Source organism: Pisolithus orientalis (assembly GCF_024613125.1).
Source record: "Pisolithus orientalis strain OTSU chromosome Unknown F5J12scaffold_35, whole genome shotgun sequence".
NCBI classification, from domain to species: Eukaryota; Fungi; Basidiomycota; class Agaricomycetes; order Boletales; family Pisolithaceae; genus Pisolithus; species Pisolithus orientalis.
In genome coordinates this window covers 16,534-33,282 of record NW_026260816.1, presented here as the reverse complement: position 1 = coordinate 33,282, position 16,749 = coordinate 16,534, and the positions used below count along the sequence as shown (strand labels likewise).

Sequence of the window (16,749 nt, the reverse complement as noted above, 5' to 3'; positions counted from 1 at the left end):
TGTTCTTGACTTTAAAGAAGAGGCTATGGTTGGCCTGGCTTCAAGTGAAACCCAGGGATTCGAAAACAGTCCAAAGATGAGAGTACCATGACTTGGGGGCCTGTTTAAGGCCATAGAGCACTCATAGCAGCTGCCAGACTTTGTTGCTGTCAGGAGGAAAGCCCAGAGGGGGGCAAAGGTATATTTCTTCATCTAATAGTCCATTTAGGAATGTGGATTTAACATCCATCTGATGAATTTCGAGATTATACTTAGTGGCAAGTGCCAGGAGTATGTGGATGGTTGCAAACTTGGTGACAGGTGCAAATGTCTCCATGTAGTCAATCCTGTGTACCTGTGTAAAGCCTTTGGCTACCAAATGAGCCTTGTACCTCTCAATTTCACCAGTTGGCCCTCGCTTGATCTTGTAGACCCATTTTGAGTCAATCAGTTTACAGCCAGGAGGCAGGGCAACTTCCTTGTACAGTCCAATGGACTTAAAGGTCTGTAATTTGTCAATCATTGCAGCATACCACTGATCTGCATCGGTGCGTCACATTGCATCATTGAACGAGCGAGGTTCATTGTCGTGTGTTGTGGATGCTTTGTAAGCCACTTCCTCATTTGTCTCAGCCACCTCAGCCTCGCTGTTGCCACACACATGCTCTCACTCTCAAGCAACTTTGTCAATGGGGCTTCCACCCTCACTCTCTGCACCTGAACCCTCTGGCACCTCAAGCTGTTGACTAGGTAAGGTTGTCCTGTCATAGGAATTGATGAAAAAGTGATAATCATCATCTCTAGGTGGTGCTCTTTGTGTTCTGGTGGACCTGTGGGTCTCTTGAGGCAGAATTGGAGTTGGATAGGGCTGTGGGGGTGTCGCTTTATGCATGGTAAGTTTTGGTGTCATCCTAGCTCGCTTTACTGATGGTTTTGAGGCTGTTTCAAGCGCTTTTTTAGGACTCTGGCCACTGCCTGGCATGTTACCCTCCAAGTGCTGTGGGGAATGATCTACCATTGATCCTGAGTGATCAGGTGTGCTGTTTGACTTGATTTCAACCTCATGGAAAACATCTTCACTCTCTCCCTCACTAGACTCAAGATTCCCATCATCAGACTCTATGTGAGCATGGCCTTCCACACCTGAAGCCCTGATGGTATCCAGGTGTGATATATTGCCCTTTTGGGCATTCCCTCTTATGTCCGCTGGTTTACTAACCATGCCTGCAGGATCTTCTTCTATCCAGACATGATCTAGGCCTGCTGCTGTGCTTCCCTCATCAAATACTACATCCCAGGATTCAAAGACATGACCAGTGGGCTGGTGTAAGCATAGGTATGCTTTCTTGTTCTCTGCAAAGCCCAGATGAATGCATTTTAAGGACTTTGCATCTAGCTTCTTTCTTTTTTCCTCAGGTATATGTATGTGTGTGGTGCAGCCAAAGGTTCAGATATGGGCCAGCAATGGCTTAATCCCTGTAAAGGCTTCATATGGTGTGACATCATCAGAGATAGCACGGGTCAGTGATTGCTTGATTAGGTAGGCCACATACTGGATAGCATCCCCCCAATATTTATTTGGCAGTCCAGTGTCTTTTAGCATCACCCACACACTTTCAACAAGTGTGTGGTTCATCCACTTGGCAACACCATTCTCCTGTGGGGTATAGGCATTCATCTTCTCATGGTGGACCCCTTTTGACTTGAGGTAGGCCTTGAACTCATCTGAGCCATACTCCCCACCTCTGTCACTCCAAAAATAATTTGCTTTTTTGCCAGTCTTGACTTCAGCTCAAGTGAGGTAGTCTTTCACTGAGGGGAAGACTTTGTCCTTGGATTTTATTAGTTTAACCACAAGGTGGTGCGAGCGAGCATCAATGAAGGTTACGAAGTAGCAGTGTCCAGTTCAGGCTGTAGTCTCCATGGGGCCACATACATCAGAGTATGTCTGGTAGAGTACTGTTGGGCTTTCAACATTTGACCTGATGGGTATCACCTTATGGTGTTGCTTCCCTTCAAGGCAAGGTTGGCATACTGAGTTTGAGTGCTCAGTGCCAGTAAGCTCCATGCCTTCAACCATTCCTGCTTTAACCAGCTTAAGCACAGATTTTGTATTTGCATGCCCAAGTCGTTGATGCCACAAGTCAAGTGTGGCTACAGACTTTGGTGCTGCAGCTGTGAGTGCTGGGAAAGTAAGGGTAGGGTCAAGTAGTGGAGATGGTCCTTGTACAACAAGTGCTCCATGACTCAGAGAGTGAGTCCTTGCTGCAAGGATGTAGAGTGAGCCTTGATGATGACCCACACCTACAGTGTCTGTACTGTCAGTGATTGAGCATGTTCCACCTGTGAAGGTGACCTAGACATTTCTAGTGGCAAGGTATGCCACTGAGAGAAGGTTTGTGCTGAGATCTGGAACAAAATAGACCTTCTGTAGTAGGATTCTACTGGTCTTCCCATTTGGATGATCCATACGAAGTTCGATCTGTCTGATCATAGTAGCAGGAATTGTGCTCCCATTTCCAATGACTACAGGCTGTGGGGGTGTGAGCATCTTTAGCAAAGTGAACCATTTCTGCTGACAGCACATATTCACAGAGGCACTGGAGTCAATGACCCAGTGCGTGTGTAGATTCTTGCCATTGTCAGTGGCCATGAAGAGCTGTAGGGCACTGTCTTCAGCAGGTGAGATGCACGCAACTTTAGCAACAAGTTTGTCCTCCTTAGGCTTATCCTTTTCAGCCTGTGATGGGGACTTGGCTGCCTCATCAGCCTTCTTCTTGTAGCAGTCATCTTCAACACAGTTTGTCTTCTTGCAATAGCCACAAGCCTTTTTCTTTTTCTTGTCATTCCTCTTTCCCTTTTTGTTAGGCATCTTTGTTACAAGGGCAGTTTGTGCCAAAGAGGTGCAGTGAGACTTCTCTTCTATCAAGACTTGGGAAATGACAGAGTCTGGAGTTAGTTTCTCATCGGACAACATGGGTATAGTGCGAAGGGTTGAGTACGAGGTTGGAAGGGAGATGACCATGGCTATGGCAACAAGAGAGTCTTCAAGGGGCTGTCCAAGAGACTTTAGGATTGTTGCCTTCTGCCACATGGCATTAAGCTGCATCTCCATCAAGATGTCATCTGCTAGGGTACCATGAAATAGTTTGCCAATAAGGTAGGCTATCATTTGTTTCCCTTTGCCTTCATAGTGCTCACATAGCTTTTTCCAGACTTCTGCTGCTGTTGTGGCATGCAGAACACCACTAAGTGGGTTGTCCTTTAGAGTAAGCATGATTTGAGCCCTTGCTTCTTTATCCTTGTAGTGCCAGTCTGCACATGCAACTGGATTAGCTGCTGCATCAGGTGCCTTCAACTTTCCTTCTATGAGCTCCCAAAGTCCACAGACATCTAGGATCATCATAATTTGGTACTTCCATGTCTGGAAATTTGAACCATTGTCTTTGAGGGATGGTATGTGATAGAGTCAACTGGAGGCTTGAGTAGCTTTACCCAAAGTGTAGTAGAGGTTACTGTTGAGGCAGAGACTGGGACCTTTGAGGGACCAGAAGTGGATGCTGACAGACCAGACATAGTAGACACTTTGTACCAGACTTGATGTGTTCAACTTTCCTAGGATTAGAACTTGCAAGCAGGGCTCATAACCTTTTGGAGGATGACAAGCTGCAGGATTGTCAAGTCTATAGAGAGGAATATACTCAGACTTCAAGTTGGTTGAAGCTGAGGTGCAGTAAAAAAAATATAAACTGCTAAGTGTCCGCTTTTGGATTACATAATTCTGTGCTCAGTGAACCACAACTAAGGTAAAAGTGATAAACTCCAACAGAAAATGTAGGCAGTCAAAGCTGAGTGCACCATAAAGGTCAGAATTGCAGATGAGCCAGAAAACATTCTGTCATTTAAATTAATGTAGGTACAATGCCAGAATAAGGACAAGAATCACAAACTTACATCAATGGGCCACAACCCAAGTGCCTTAAGCACCTTTTCACCCTCAGTGTGGCTGTGTCTGTAAATGTGCATGGCACACTGTGCCTCATCCATGGAATGAAGTGGCCACAGATAAGCAACATCATACACCTGCATTGTGTTTGAGTCTTGAGTGAGGGCTGGGATAAATGAAAGCTTATTGTTCCTCATAATCTGCAGACAATTCAATATGGCAGGAAACAACCAATGGGTTACTTGGTCATGGTGCAACATATGGATATACCCAGTTTTCAAGTGCTACATAATGTCACTGAGAAGTCTAGAAAATGATTTGTGCCAAACAATGCACTTGAGAGTTGTGTATCCTAATTTGCCCTCTTCTTCAGTGTCCTTGGGGACCTGCATGCAAAGGAAATATCTGTTTATAAAAGGTGTGAACTTCAGGGCACTGGGACAATGTATGACTAGTAACCATCCAATGACACAGCCTCCCCCAATTGCGTGGCTATTCCATATCTCTACCAGGAGGTTCACACAATGGACCACAACAGGATAGCCCTTTGCAGTGCCAAATGATGATAATTTGGTTTTGTCAGCATAAATAATACAGGCAAATGGTACAGCATTTGGAACTTCGGGCAAGGAGGACTAGTAGTTACATCAAATTACTGCTACCTAACAAGTTGACAACAAGTACACACTTGAATGTCCCACCAGCTGTCACCTGTCCAGGGCTCATCATAGAAGCATTCAAATCCATGTCCATCATGCTTGAACAAGTGTTGTGCATCCCAAACAAAGTGCAGAGCCAAAATGTCAAGTGCCCATTCCCAGATGGGTCATGTATGTACCTTGTATGTCTGCACTTCCTTCTTATATGCTGCAACAACTGTATGTTTGGAGAACTGTAAGTATGATGGAGTGGTTACAGCAAAGTTAGTAAACTGAACATGGTACTAATGTACTGGTGTGAGCTCTGCTGCTGCAGCATCACAGGCTTTGTGAAACTTGACATCATTCTTGAGAGTCACCTGAGCGGCCCCTCTTGCAACACAGCCAATGAGATCTAACAAAGCATCAACTTGCTTCCAATTTAGGCTTGCTTCCAGGGCAATCTCCATAAACTCAAAGTCACCAACACCATGGAATGGTCAGTAGGGAGTGTCATCTGTTGGAGGAACAAACATTGTCAAGCACCTTTGGAACTTGTCAAAACTTTGACAAAGTGGAGGCTGGTTGCTGCATGGGTGAAACTCAGTTTTGAATTCTATTACTTGCTGTGATAGCCAGGGGCATGATGGCTGGGATTGAGAAGTAGTCAACAATCTTGTGCCCATCATAGCATCCGATAGCACTAAAGAGGCATACTTGTAATCATCAAATAGAAAAAACTAAATTGAGGATTGCACCTGGACTTCTGAGAGGTTCATTCTCATGTGCACTCGCAGGGTATTCGTGTTCCACAAACTCACACAGTGGGGCATTGACAATGGGATTTCCTAAGCCAGTTGTGTATTTGGCAGAAGAAGGGGAAGGGAAGCCTTACTTTCATCATCAAATGAGTATACAGATGGGCCAGCCTTGTCGCCATTGGGAACAGTGACAAAACTGGAAGGGGAATGTAACATGTTGGGTTCTGCATTTTCAGCAGGCAGACCCTGAGCATTATGCATTTTCTTCATGGCATGGTGTTGTGCTGACTCAGGCATGGCTGTTGGGAAGTGGTACTTAGGACAGGTGATGTAGAATGATGCTCACCTTTTTCAAACTGCTCCAAAACTTGGCCATATCATTTGTGTTCTTGCTCAGCTTCAGTTTGTTTCCTGCAGCTCGCTTCATGCCTCTTGAAACCATGTGGCTTGAATGTCTTGTTGCAATATTCACATATCTGACCTGCTAGAGTCTTTTCAGAATATTTGTACTTCGAGTGGGCCCTTCGAAATGGCCCCATGGTAGCAGTAGTCTGTCAATTATGTCAGGTTAATAGTGAGTAATAGTGGGAAGTTAGTGGGTTCTGCAACAGATTGGAGTGATACACATCTTGAAGGGCAAGGATGGCAGTGTGTGATGGTGAAGGAATAATGATCAGCTTGGAATGCTGCTTCACTTACATATATTATAGATGTGGAGTCATTAGGACTATCCTTACAATACCTTCTGATTATCAAAGATTATCACAATGTCATGTGGCTTATTGAAATGATAGGTAAAGTACAGTTATTCTATTAGATTCCATCAGAATGGTATTGTAATGTATGTTATAATGCAATGACATGTCATTCAAGGTTGCTGGCACCATAATGGTACTGAACAAATTTGTGACAAGTTTTACTCAATGACAGATCTCATCACTCACCACACTTGCCAACTTCAAAAACATCCAGAAGACCTCACTCACATCCATGATCTTGTCTTGAAATCCTGCTTCATGTTGGTCAAAGACTTTGACTTCAAACCTGGGTCACTCATCCTTGTTCAGAATTCCCACATCAACCTAGAACTCAACTGGAAAACCAAACCATGCTACTTGGGACTGATGATCATTGTCTGACACACTAAAGGAGGCTTGTACATACTTGTGGAATTAGATGGTGCAGTCTCCAAATTCTGCTTTGCTGCTTTTCATCTATACCCCTATTTCCCATGGAATAGTGCTTGTATCAAAGTCACCCAACTGACTGGCACTTCTGCTCAAGACCTGGATCACCTTGAGAATGATTTGTTCCCAGACCCTACACTTGCTGGTGTCCCTTTGGATGAGCCAGATGAGTAGCCCATCCTCCTCCTTCCTGTCTTTCTTTTCTTTCTCCACATGCTCTTTTATGGATACCCATTTCATCTCAATAGAAACCTCACCATTCACAAGAAACACAAAAGACAATCAAAAAAAAAAGAAAAATCTTGCTCATCTCTCTCTTGTCTCTCACTGATTTGTTCTCTTTTCCTGTTCTTTACTTAGCAATAATTCCATTCAAAATGCCAAAGGATACACAAACAAAATTCTGCAGTCTATTTACACTACAGTACATGTACTCACATATCCTTGAGCTGATCCTTCAACTTCTTCAGCTCCTCATGTCACCCCTGGACTGCACTGATCTTCCACTCTACTTGTGTAGCCAACAGCCCCAGCATCTGATGGATCTGGGTCAGCTCAAACTCTTTGTCATCCACCCTGTTCTCCAGAAGGCAAATGCACTCAGCTAGAGCCTTGCATGTAGTCAATTTGCTCAGGTTAATGACTGGTGGGACTTCAAGTTCATCCTGTGTACTGACATTGGGTGCAGGAGTGTCATCCAGTAGGCCAATTGGGTTAACAAAGATCCCACTGCTGCTGAAGTCCTCAGGTTCATCCATAGGAGGGGGTGTTGGCTCAGCACAATGTCGAGGTGCTGGAATCATGGATGGAAGGAAGAGGGGCAGTTGTGAAGTGGGGGGAGGAGGCATGTTTGAATTTGAAGGAGAGTTGACAGGAGGTGGAGAAGGGCAGTCAGGAGCTGGTGCAGAATTTCGACTGGGGGAAGGTTTGTGCACCAGAATTCAAAGCTTCAGCCCTGTCATTGCTGGCCATGAAGCTGTGGCTGGAGGTGTGTCACTAGTCATTGCCACCATCACAGACTTGGTCCATTTGTGCGATGGCCCAGCCACCATCTCACTGCTGCCTGCATTCTTGTGCTGTGTTATGGTTCAGTGTCTTTGTTCTGTGTGTCACAAATGGCTTTTACTCACCTTTCTCCCTACCTTGAGTGCCTGGCTGCACTTCTGCTTGGCCTGCCTGCATTCCTCACATGACTCCCCAGTTGACCTTTGCACTCAGCCTTTGCCTTCATGCACCCCCCACATGGAAGGTTGACTTCAGGTGCTGGGGTGCCAGTTTTTGATGGGTCAGGGTTAGGTGGGCATTTGTCCTCATTGTCCTCAAGTTCATTGACCTCTTCTGTGGCCTGTGGAGTTTTGTGCATGTTAGCCATCACACACAGAGTTTCCTAGAGGGTAAGACATACCTTTTCCTTGCCCTTCCCTTGCTTGCTCCACCTATCTGTTTCTTGACCCCCCTCAATGACTGCCCTGCCTCCATATCACCAGGTGTGTGGCCTTGGCTTCCAGCTACCACCCTTGCTGCCTGTCCATGCATACACATTGGAGGTTCTCTTCCCAACCTCTCAGCCTCAAGTTGTGCCTTAGCTCCACCCTCTCCTGGTAGTCTTTGAAGATGTTGTTGATCTGGATGCACCTCTGTTCTACTGGATGATGAAGATCAGCAATGGCAATGGCTCCTTGGATTAGAAGGTTCTTGTGCATCATGCTTTCTTCACTATAGTCATGCATGCATGTGTCACAAACTTTGGGTATGGCAATCCTGTGGTCATTGACATACTTCCACAATGAGTGAATGCTGGCCTGCAGATTTTTGTCAGCACACAACACACTACTGCTGAAGGCTCACTCACCCAAGTCTTGTCCCAGTCCTCCACCCACATGTAGATTGTTTCTAAGCTCTCCTCTGGCTGGGGCACTGTCTTGATTAAATCCCAGATGTGGTGCTGTGAGTCAAAGTGTGGAAAGGTGGTCTGAACCAACCAAAACCAACACTGAAGACAAAATGTGTGCAAGTGGTGGTTTGCCTCCATGGAACCTGGAGAGCAGAAAGAATCTAATGTGGGGGGGATTTCAAAGGCAGGTGGTCCTGGTGCAAGTCAATGATGAGTTATGCAGGAGAGGATGAAAGAGTGATGACTGAGAAGGGGATGCAGGCTAGAGTAATAAACTTTGATGACAGAGTGCTCCTGGTGCAAGTCAATGATGAGTTACACAGGAGTAGACAAATGAATGATGACTTGATGGGGATGCTGAATAGGGTGAAGGTATTCAGCTGAAAGGACTCCTGGTGCAAGTCAATGTTGAGTTACACAGGAGTGGGAGGATGACTAATCAAATGTGCTGACTAAGCATAAATGACACTTCAGATGAATGGAGGTAGATAGACCCTTCTGAAGGAGTCTCAACTACCAAGGATATGGATGATGACAGATAGACTCTTCTGAATGAGCCTCAACTGTCAATGACAAGTTATGACTGAGATGAACTGAACTGATTACTGAGTGACTTCTTGATTGATTTTTGTAGCTAAGTACAGGGGGTTTATATGCTGTGGGGGGGAGTGCAACTTATGACAAATGAGGCACAAATGCATGGTAAGTAATGAGTAAGGACTGTAAGCAATGAGTAATCATGATGAGTAAGCAAGAAATGAAAAGTAAGCAAGCAAAGAGGATTGGTAAGTATTGACAACAAATGAGTTGAGGACAGTCAAAATATCACAATATGAGTCAAAACCTGAGTAAGCACACTGGTATCACATTAGGGGGTGGCAATGCATGTTAGATCTCAGTGGAGACATCACTAGATCCAAAGATGGGATGACAGATGGACAGTGTTTCCAGACAGGGAAGTATTAATTCCAGAAATGGATGGCATGAGTCAGGTGTCAAAGGGCTAGGGCATTGGGGGTCTGTGGGGCAATGGGAGCATAGGCAATCATGTCTCCCACCCATTCATCCTCTCAGCAAAGTTAATAAAAGCTTCATGAACAGGGCTCTGATGGAGGAGAGGGAGAAGGGGGGACATCTTCTGCTGGGTCTTGCAGTAAAAAGGCAAGATGCATGTCATACTTGTCATGGATGCAATCAGGGAGGCCAGAGAACAATAGATTATACTGCAGCTGTCACAATGTGGGGAGAGTGATGGACAAGATTGGAATAAAGACATTGCAGGGAGCAGGGAGGAAGGATCTGTATGCTTCATCAAGTGGGGAGACTGAAATGACCACATAAGACCTTTGTAACTGGGTGACCAACCTGAGGCAACCAAAGAATGTCCTTCTGGAAGTCATACTGACAAAGGGAACACACTGACCAAGCTGCATGGGATGGGATGGGGCTGACAATGATGGAATGAACCAGGGGGCTTTAGGACAGAAGCTGGTGGGAACACCTGGCAAATATACATAGCCACTGTCTCTGGCAAAGGAGACAAGTGAGATGATTGACAAAGAGGTGGCCATATCTGATGGACTTAGTGAAATGAGCATCTGATGGATGGAGTGCTGTAGAAATGCATAGGGTGTGAGGATCCTTTCCAAACCCAGAAGGTAGAATCACATGGCTGAGCACTTTAAGTGAGTGTGAGAATGGAGTCGATATCTTTGGAAATGGTGGAGATATGATGAAAACTGGAATGCTGTACTCAAGCACTAAAAACTTTTCATGGGTGCTTGACTCACTTCCTCTTTTCTCTTTAGCACTGACAACTCATTCTTGTGCAAAGGATGACTGCTCATGTCCAGTAGTCTTTCTATGCATGAAGGCTTTAGTTTTCATCTGCATGGCATGGCATGCAACTTGTTGACAAGTTAGGCAGAGTCAGCTGTAACCATGTCCACAACACCTTTGGTGTGTGACAGCACAAGGCTGCCAAGAGTGCCATGGTTGCCTGGTCTCTCATGCTGACAACAGGGCATGCATTGATGACAGAGTAGGCTTGTATTGTAGTTGGAGGTGGTAGGGTGAATCTGAGAGCAAAGTGGTGGAGTAGCAGGAGCAAACTAGCAATGAGACAGTTTCTGGGTGAGTTTTTTTATTTCCGCAGTGCTGTTGCTTACACAGTTTCCATGTGTGGAGTTTTCACTCACACAAGGCACACTGCTGCACATGAGCCATCATTGTTTACATCACCTGTCAAATCTCCATCACCATTCTGTTGCAACTCGATGACCTCTGACTGAGGACAGTCAGCATTTGAAGACCCTGGGAGGTGTAGGGAGTGGTACACTCCCTGAGGCTGAAACAAGGATACCAACACCAAAATTCTGCCATTACAAAAGTTGACCCCTATCAGGGTTCCACACCTGTTGCCTTCAGAATTATCACTTCAGCCTTGTGCTCTGCCTCACCTGCTTGAACCTTCAGAGCTCCCCTGTCCATCAATAACATGCACCAGTCATCATCCCAGAATTCTGTGTCAACACCAACCTGACATACATCCATCTGGAATTCTGCTGTCATGTCATCCTGGCCATTGCCTTGCCATGTGGCCAGTTTCTTGCTCTTTCCTGCACACCCTTCTCTGCATGTTGAGTACCCATTTTCTCTGCTGCCAATATTTCACCCATGGCCTCTACCTTTCACATCCTACCCTACAGTATGCTGTACACTTGCTCTGTCAGAAGATACCCATCTTTCCCCTTTTGTTTCTCTCAGCTACTACCTTACAGCTTGTTTTCATGTGATTCTGTATGGTGTCAACATCTGACATGTCTCTCTTTGATTTCTGGAGTTTTACTTTACCTGCCCCACATTTCTCTGATCAGTACCTTACTTTCCATGTACTATATAATTCCACCTCAGCAATGGAAAAATACCACCCATCTTTTGGAGTCACAATCTGTGTCTTTCATGTGTCTAAGTGTTCAAAGAGTCTTCTGTGTCCTCTGTGTCTTCTGTGTACCCAAGTCTAAAGTGTCACATGTGTCTACCATGTCTATTGCATCTTCCATGCCCTTGAACCACTCCTTGTGTCCCTTCATGTGCATCTTACTTGCCTTGGAATTACTTCTTCATGTCAAGATTGTCATTTGGAATTTCATAAACAAGTCTATTCATACCCAAATCATCTACAGCTCTGTGGAATTAAATTCTGTGCCCTACATTTGACTCCCTGACCAACTCTACCATTGCATTCTACATCTCCTTCCAACTCAGCACCCCTTCAGGATTTCCCTACAGCTTTTCCCCTATTCACATGCTACCTAGAGGTAGTGTCCCACACTGGTGTACTGGAAGGCGATGGAGAACATCCAGAGGCACATGCATTGCACAATCAAATCACTGAGGCAATGTGGATCAATTACCAGGCCATCCTGAGGGAGAGAGGGGCATGGAGCTCCTTGAAGTCAAGTCTGACATGGATGTAGATGGCACTGAGGATGAGTATAGCAGTGAGGAATATACCTAGGGAATACTGCCCTTCCATGTACATTTTTTCAATGTGAAGACTTAATTCCAGTGATTATTCTTGATAAGTCTTCTGAAACAGCATAAATTACAACAAAAAAAGAAAGAGAGACATGTCAGTATGGAAAGTATATGCAGCTACATTGTAATTCAAAGTGGTCCCCCCCAATCAACACCACCTTCCCACAGATGACCAGCAATTGATCATTGATACTCTTGGTTGGTGACAGCTTGACAAAGAGTGGTATTTGTGATGGATGCATACATCATTGCCTTCTTCTCATCTGCAGTAACAGTATGCACCACAAATGCACCTACCTCAACCAGCAGCAAGGAGTCCTCAGTGGACAGAAGGGTCAATGCCTTGGAGAGGTGGTCAACAGTACTGGTGGTGATGGCTCCATGCTGGATGGTGGGGGCAGGGGCAGGGGCAGGTGAGGTAGCACTTGCATTTACACTGTCATGGTATATCAAACCAAGGAGATTGGTCATGTGATTGACAGTGCCAGTCAGACCAAACACTGTGGTCCCAGCTGAGAGTGTGGGCAGAACTGGCTGTTGATTCCTAGGAGGACCAAAGGACCAGGCAGATGACTGACCAGACCCACAAGATGGTTTACATGATGGGGGCAGGGTAGAAGTGTACAAATTGGATGGGCCCAGAAGAAAATGTGCATCTCTCCTTATCAGTCCTACTGACACTCCCAAAAGATGTGCCCAGCTCCTTCATTGGGAAGGGAGGGTATTCTTGAATGCTGGCCAACAGTGTGCCCACCCCCTGAATCAGGACCACAAGGGGTGATGCTGGGATGCTGGCCAATGGTGTGCCCACCTCCTGAGTCAGGACCACAATGGGCATTGAGATGCTGGGCAATGCAGATGGAATTGGTACTGATGAATGTTGTAGATGAGGTCAGCTCCTCCAAGGATGTTGAAAAGTCAGAGGAGTAAGGGGACCTGTTCATACACTATTTCATTCAGGATGGTGCATGCAGGGGATAGAAGAGGGCTTTGTCAATTGACATATCTGGACAATTCCTCAAGCTGAAGGGCTTGGATGGTAGCATGATAAACCAGATCAAGAGGAGAGTTCTCATCAACCTCATGATATACAGTGCTGATGATGGCAGGGTCAGCAAAAAAGAGGCAATATGAAGTGATCATTTGATCACTAGCAGGTTGTCACTGGCAACAAGTGAAGGGGGTGTGATGGCAAGAAGGCTCATGGGGGTAGGTGTAGCAATGAGGGGGCATTTCGATGAAGATCTTTCTGAAAGTGTGAGTAGAGTGTTGAATGGGTTGTTTCTGAGGGGGGAAGTTTCTTGGGAAGCATTTTTTATATGCAGAGAGTGTATTGTTCACATGTTCAAGGTGTGCTTCCTTTTGCCATGAGTTTTTGGATGAAGGATAACCCTTCCATTTGATTAAAAAGGTGTGTCTGTGGCCTGACCTTTTGTGGCCAACTATCACTTCAACCTCATATTCCTCCTCCTCATTGACCAGGTCAGGTGGTGGAGCCAGAAAGTTTGGTCTGTGAACATCATGTTCATGATAGGGTGATAAGAGGGGGGTATGGAAGACATTATGGATCTTCCATCATGCAGGTATTGCAAGGCAGTAGGTAATCAGAGATAGGACTTCAGAGATGACAAAAGGTCCTTCTTGTTTTGGGGTGATTTTTCTATTTTCATAGGAACATTTCAAATTCCAAGCTTCAAGCCAGACCTGATCTCCTTTCTGGAAAGGGGAGAAGGGTCATGACAAGCAGTCTTTCATTGTTTTTCTGGCTAGATTGTGTGCTGCAAGGGCTTCCTCTCTAGCTTTTCAGAGTTCCTCAAGTCTGGACTCAGTGGCAGTAAGGTGGGTTTCCATGATAAGAGACAGAATGGGTTTTGGTTCATACCCATACATGAGGTAGAACAGTGATTGATGGGTGACAGAGTGAGGGTGGTGATTATGCACAAATTCTGCCATGGGCAGGTTGTCCACCCATGAGGTGGGGTCATTCTGGCAGAAGATTTGGAGGTATGTTTCAACTTCCTGATTTATGTGTTCCATTTCTCCATCAGTCTGAAGGTGATATGCCATTGAGAGGGCAAGGGAGTATCCTAGGAGGGAAGTGAATTCTTTTGCAAATGTGGAGGTGAACTGAGGGCCTCTGTTGGATATGATTTTGTTTTACAACCCAAAATGGGAGTAGACTTTCTTGAAAAAGAGTGCCACAATGTCAGCAGCAGAGGTGGTTTTCCTCATGGGTGTTAAAACTACCCCCTTTGTAAGCCCATGGTTGACCATGACCAAGAGAGAGTCATATCCCTTAGACAGGGGAAGGTCAGTAACCAGATCACAAGAGATCTGCTGGAAGGGGTGGGTCAAGGTCAAGGGGATGGGTGTAAGGGGCAGTGTCATCAGGTGGGTGTTTGCCTTATTTTGCTGGCATACAGCACAGCCATCAACATATTTTCAGACAAATGAAGTGAGTCCAGGCCACCAGAACTCAGAGGAGACAAGCTGGCAGGTTTTCAAGACACCAGGGTGTCCAGCAGAGGGGTGGTTGTGGTGGTTGGACATGATGGTTCAGCAGAGGGAAGGGTTGTCTGGGATGTAAACCCAGTCTTTATAAAGCAACACTCCATTGTCAAATCTCCAATCAGAGAGATGGGACTTGAACAGGAGTGGCATATCAACATTTTCTATGGCATGAAGTGCCATCTGGATCACAGGGTCTTTCATGGAAGAGGACATGACCTTTTGAGTGAGACTGGTGTCAATGAGATTAACAAACAGTGTCTGTGGGAGGAGGGTAACTCCTTTGTTATCATCATCATCATCAGGGACATGATCAGGTTGTTGGGAGAGTGCATCAGGAGTGGCCAGGTCCTTTCCTGGGACATGTTTGAGTCGCAGATCAAAGTCTGCAAGGTCAGGAGCCACCATGCCTGGCAATGATTCAAGTTTTGAGGTGCTTTGAAGTAGGTCATATTTTTGTGATCAGTGAATACTTTGATGGGAAATGGTGATCCATGGAGGTAATGCCTCCAAGACTTGAACCCACAAATAACCCCTAGTAGTTCCCTATCATAGATGTCATAGTTTCTTTCTGCAGGGTTAAACAACTGGGAAATGAAGGCCATGGTTGCTACTGGCTATTGGGATCTTCCTGGAGGAGAATGCCTCTAGTTGTGTACTTTGATGTGTTGATTGTAATTGCAAGTGGCTGAGAGGTATTGGGCATTCGGAGGGTTGGTTGTGCCATGAAGATCCTTTTCAAGAGATTAAAGGCAGTTTGGCACTTCTTCAACCATTCCCAAGTGGTTGTCTTCTTGGTAAGGTCAATCAGGGGTCAGGCAATGTCTGAATAGTAGGGGATGAATCTCCTATAAAAGTTTGTGAATCCTAAAAAGGATTGCACATCCTTGACCTTCTTTGGAACAGGCCATTCAGTGATGCCTTGGACCTTTACAGGGTCCATGGTGATGGTGTTTTCCTTGATGATCATTCCAAGATATTTGACCTCAGTCAGATCAAAGTGGCATTTTTCTAACTTGAGAGGGAGTGATAGTTCCCTCATTCATTCAAGAACATGACGAGTTCTTTGTTTATGTTCTTCTGGGTCGGTGGAGAAAATAAGGAGGTCATCCAGGTAGACAACCAGCCATCCTTCAGCAACCATGTCTCTAAATGAGTCATTCATGAATCATTGGAAGGTGGCAGGGGAATTGCACAACCTGAAGAACATGATGGTTGGTTTGAAGAGTCCTTTGTGCATGATAAACATGGCCTTCCACTGGTCTCCTTCTTTGATGTGGACATTATTGTAGCCCAATCTTACATCCATCTTTGTAAAGATAGATGCTCCTTTGAGTGTATTGACAAGATCAGAAATGAGGGGAAGTGGATACATGTCCTTCACCATATGCTTGTTTAGATATCGATAATATTGGCAGGGGCAGAGGGAGCCATCTTTCTTTCCTACAAAGAAGAAGGGTGCAGCCTGAGGGGACTTCAAGGGGTGAATCTTTCCTTCCCAAAGGTTTTCCTCAATGAACTTCTCTGCAGACTCTCTCTCAGAGGGGGAGAGTGGGTATGCTTTAGCCACCTAGGGGACAAAGTCCTCCACAAGGTTGATGGCATGGTCATAGGGTTGTGATGGAGGTAAGACCCCATCAGAGGGCTTTTCAAAAACAGAGGTGAAGTCTTTGTATTCTTCAGGGAGGACAGCTTTCAGTTTCTTCTTATGTTCCTCTTGGGCCAATTCAGTGGCTGTAGTGATCTTTTGAAGAAGACTATTGTTTGGATTAATCTTCTTGGCTTCTTCTACAAGTTTTCCAATCGACATCATGAAGTGTGCTCAGATGGTTTCATCTTCTGGTTCTTCATAATCCATAAACTTGTTTATCCCTTTCATTTCAATGGGGGACACAAGGTTTATGGTGGGTGCTTCAACCACAACAGAAGAGATGTTGTGTTTTAGTTCCTTAGACCTATCAGTCTTTTCATCGATGGAGAGAGTACCCATTCTCCAATCAACAACAGGATTGTTTTCTTGAAGCCAACGGAGGCCTAGGATAACATTTTCTGTTCTGCAGTTGATAATGTGGAAGAAAGACTGATGGACAAGTCCTTCGATCCTGAAGTAAAGAGTGGCAGAGAACAGGATTTTTCCCTTGGAATTTGAGTTCCATCCATGTTTTTGGCAAGGATGGGTTCTGCAAGTTGTTGAGTAGGAATTCAATGCTTCCACATGAATCCCCAGTCAATGCAAGATATTTCAGCTCTGGAATCAACTAGTGCAGTGGTATTGATGGCTTTCTTTGTTCCTTCC

General features: G+C 45.2%; 2 protein-coding genes across 2 annotated transcripts; both read right to left on the bottom strand.

The window, feature by feature from the left end:
• Nucleotides 1-4,215: 4,215 nt before the first annotated feature.
• F5J12DRAFT_680147 (uncharacterized protein) lies at nucleotides 4,216-4,643 on the bottom strand (the record flags this gene model as incomplete). The annotated part of the gene is made up of 3 exons (XM_051740233.1): nucleotides 4,216-4,311; nucleotides 4,378-4,560; nucleotides 4,614-4,643. Coding segments are annotated over 3 exons (309 nt in total), but the record flags the coding sequence as incomplete, so codon positions are not given.
• Nucleotides 4,644-6,990: 2,347 nt separating this feature from the next.
• Nucleotides 6,991-8,543, bottom strand: F5J12DRAFT_895973 (uncharacterized protein; the record flags this gene model as incomplete). The annotated part of the gene is made up of 8 exons (XM_051747899.1): nucleotides 6,991-7,426; nucleotides 7,532-7,587; nucleotides 7,642-7,687; nucleotides 7,747-7,856; nucleotides 7,917-7,980; nucleotides 8,027-8,227; nucleotides 8,291-8,313; nucleotides 8,364-8,543. The coding sequence occupies 8 exons, from the start codon at nucleotides 8,541-8,543 to the stop codon at nucleotides 6,991-6,993; spliced, it is 1,116 nt and encodes a 371-aa protein (XP_051596738.1).
• Nucleotides 8,544-16,749: the final 8,206 nt, after the last annotated feature.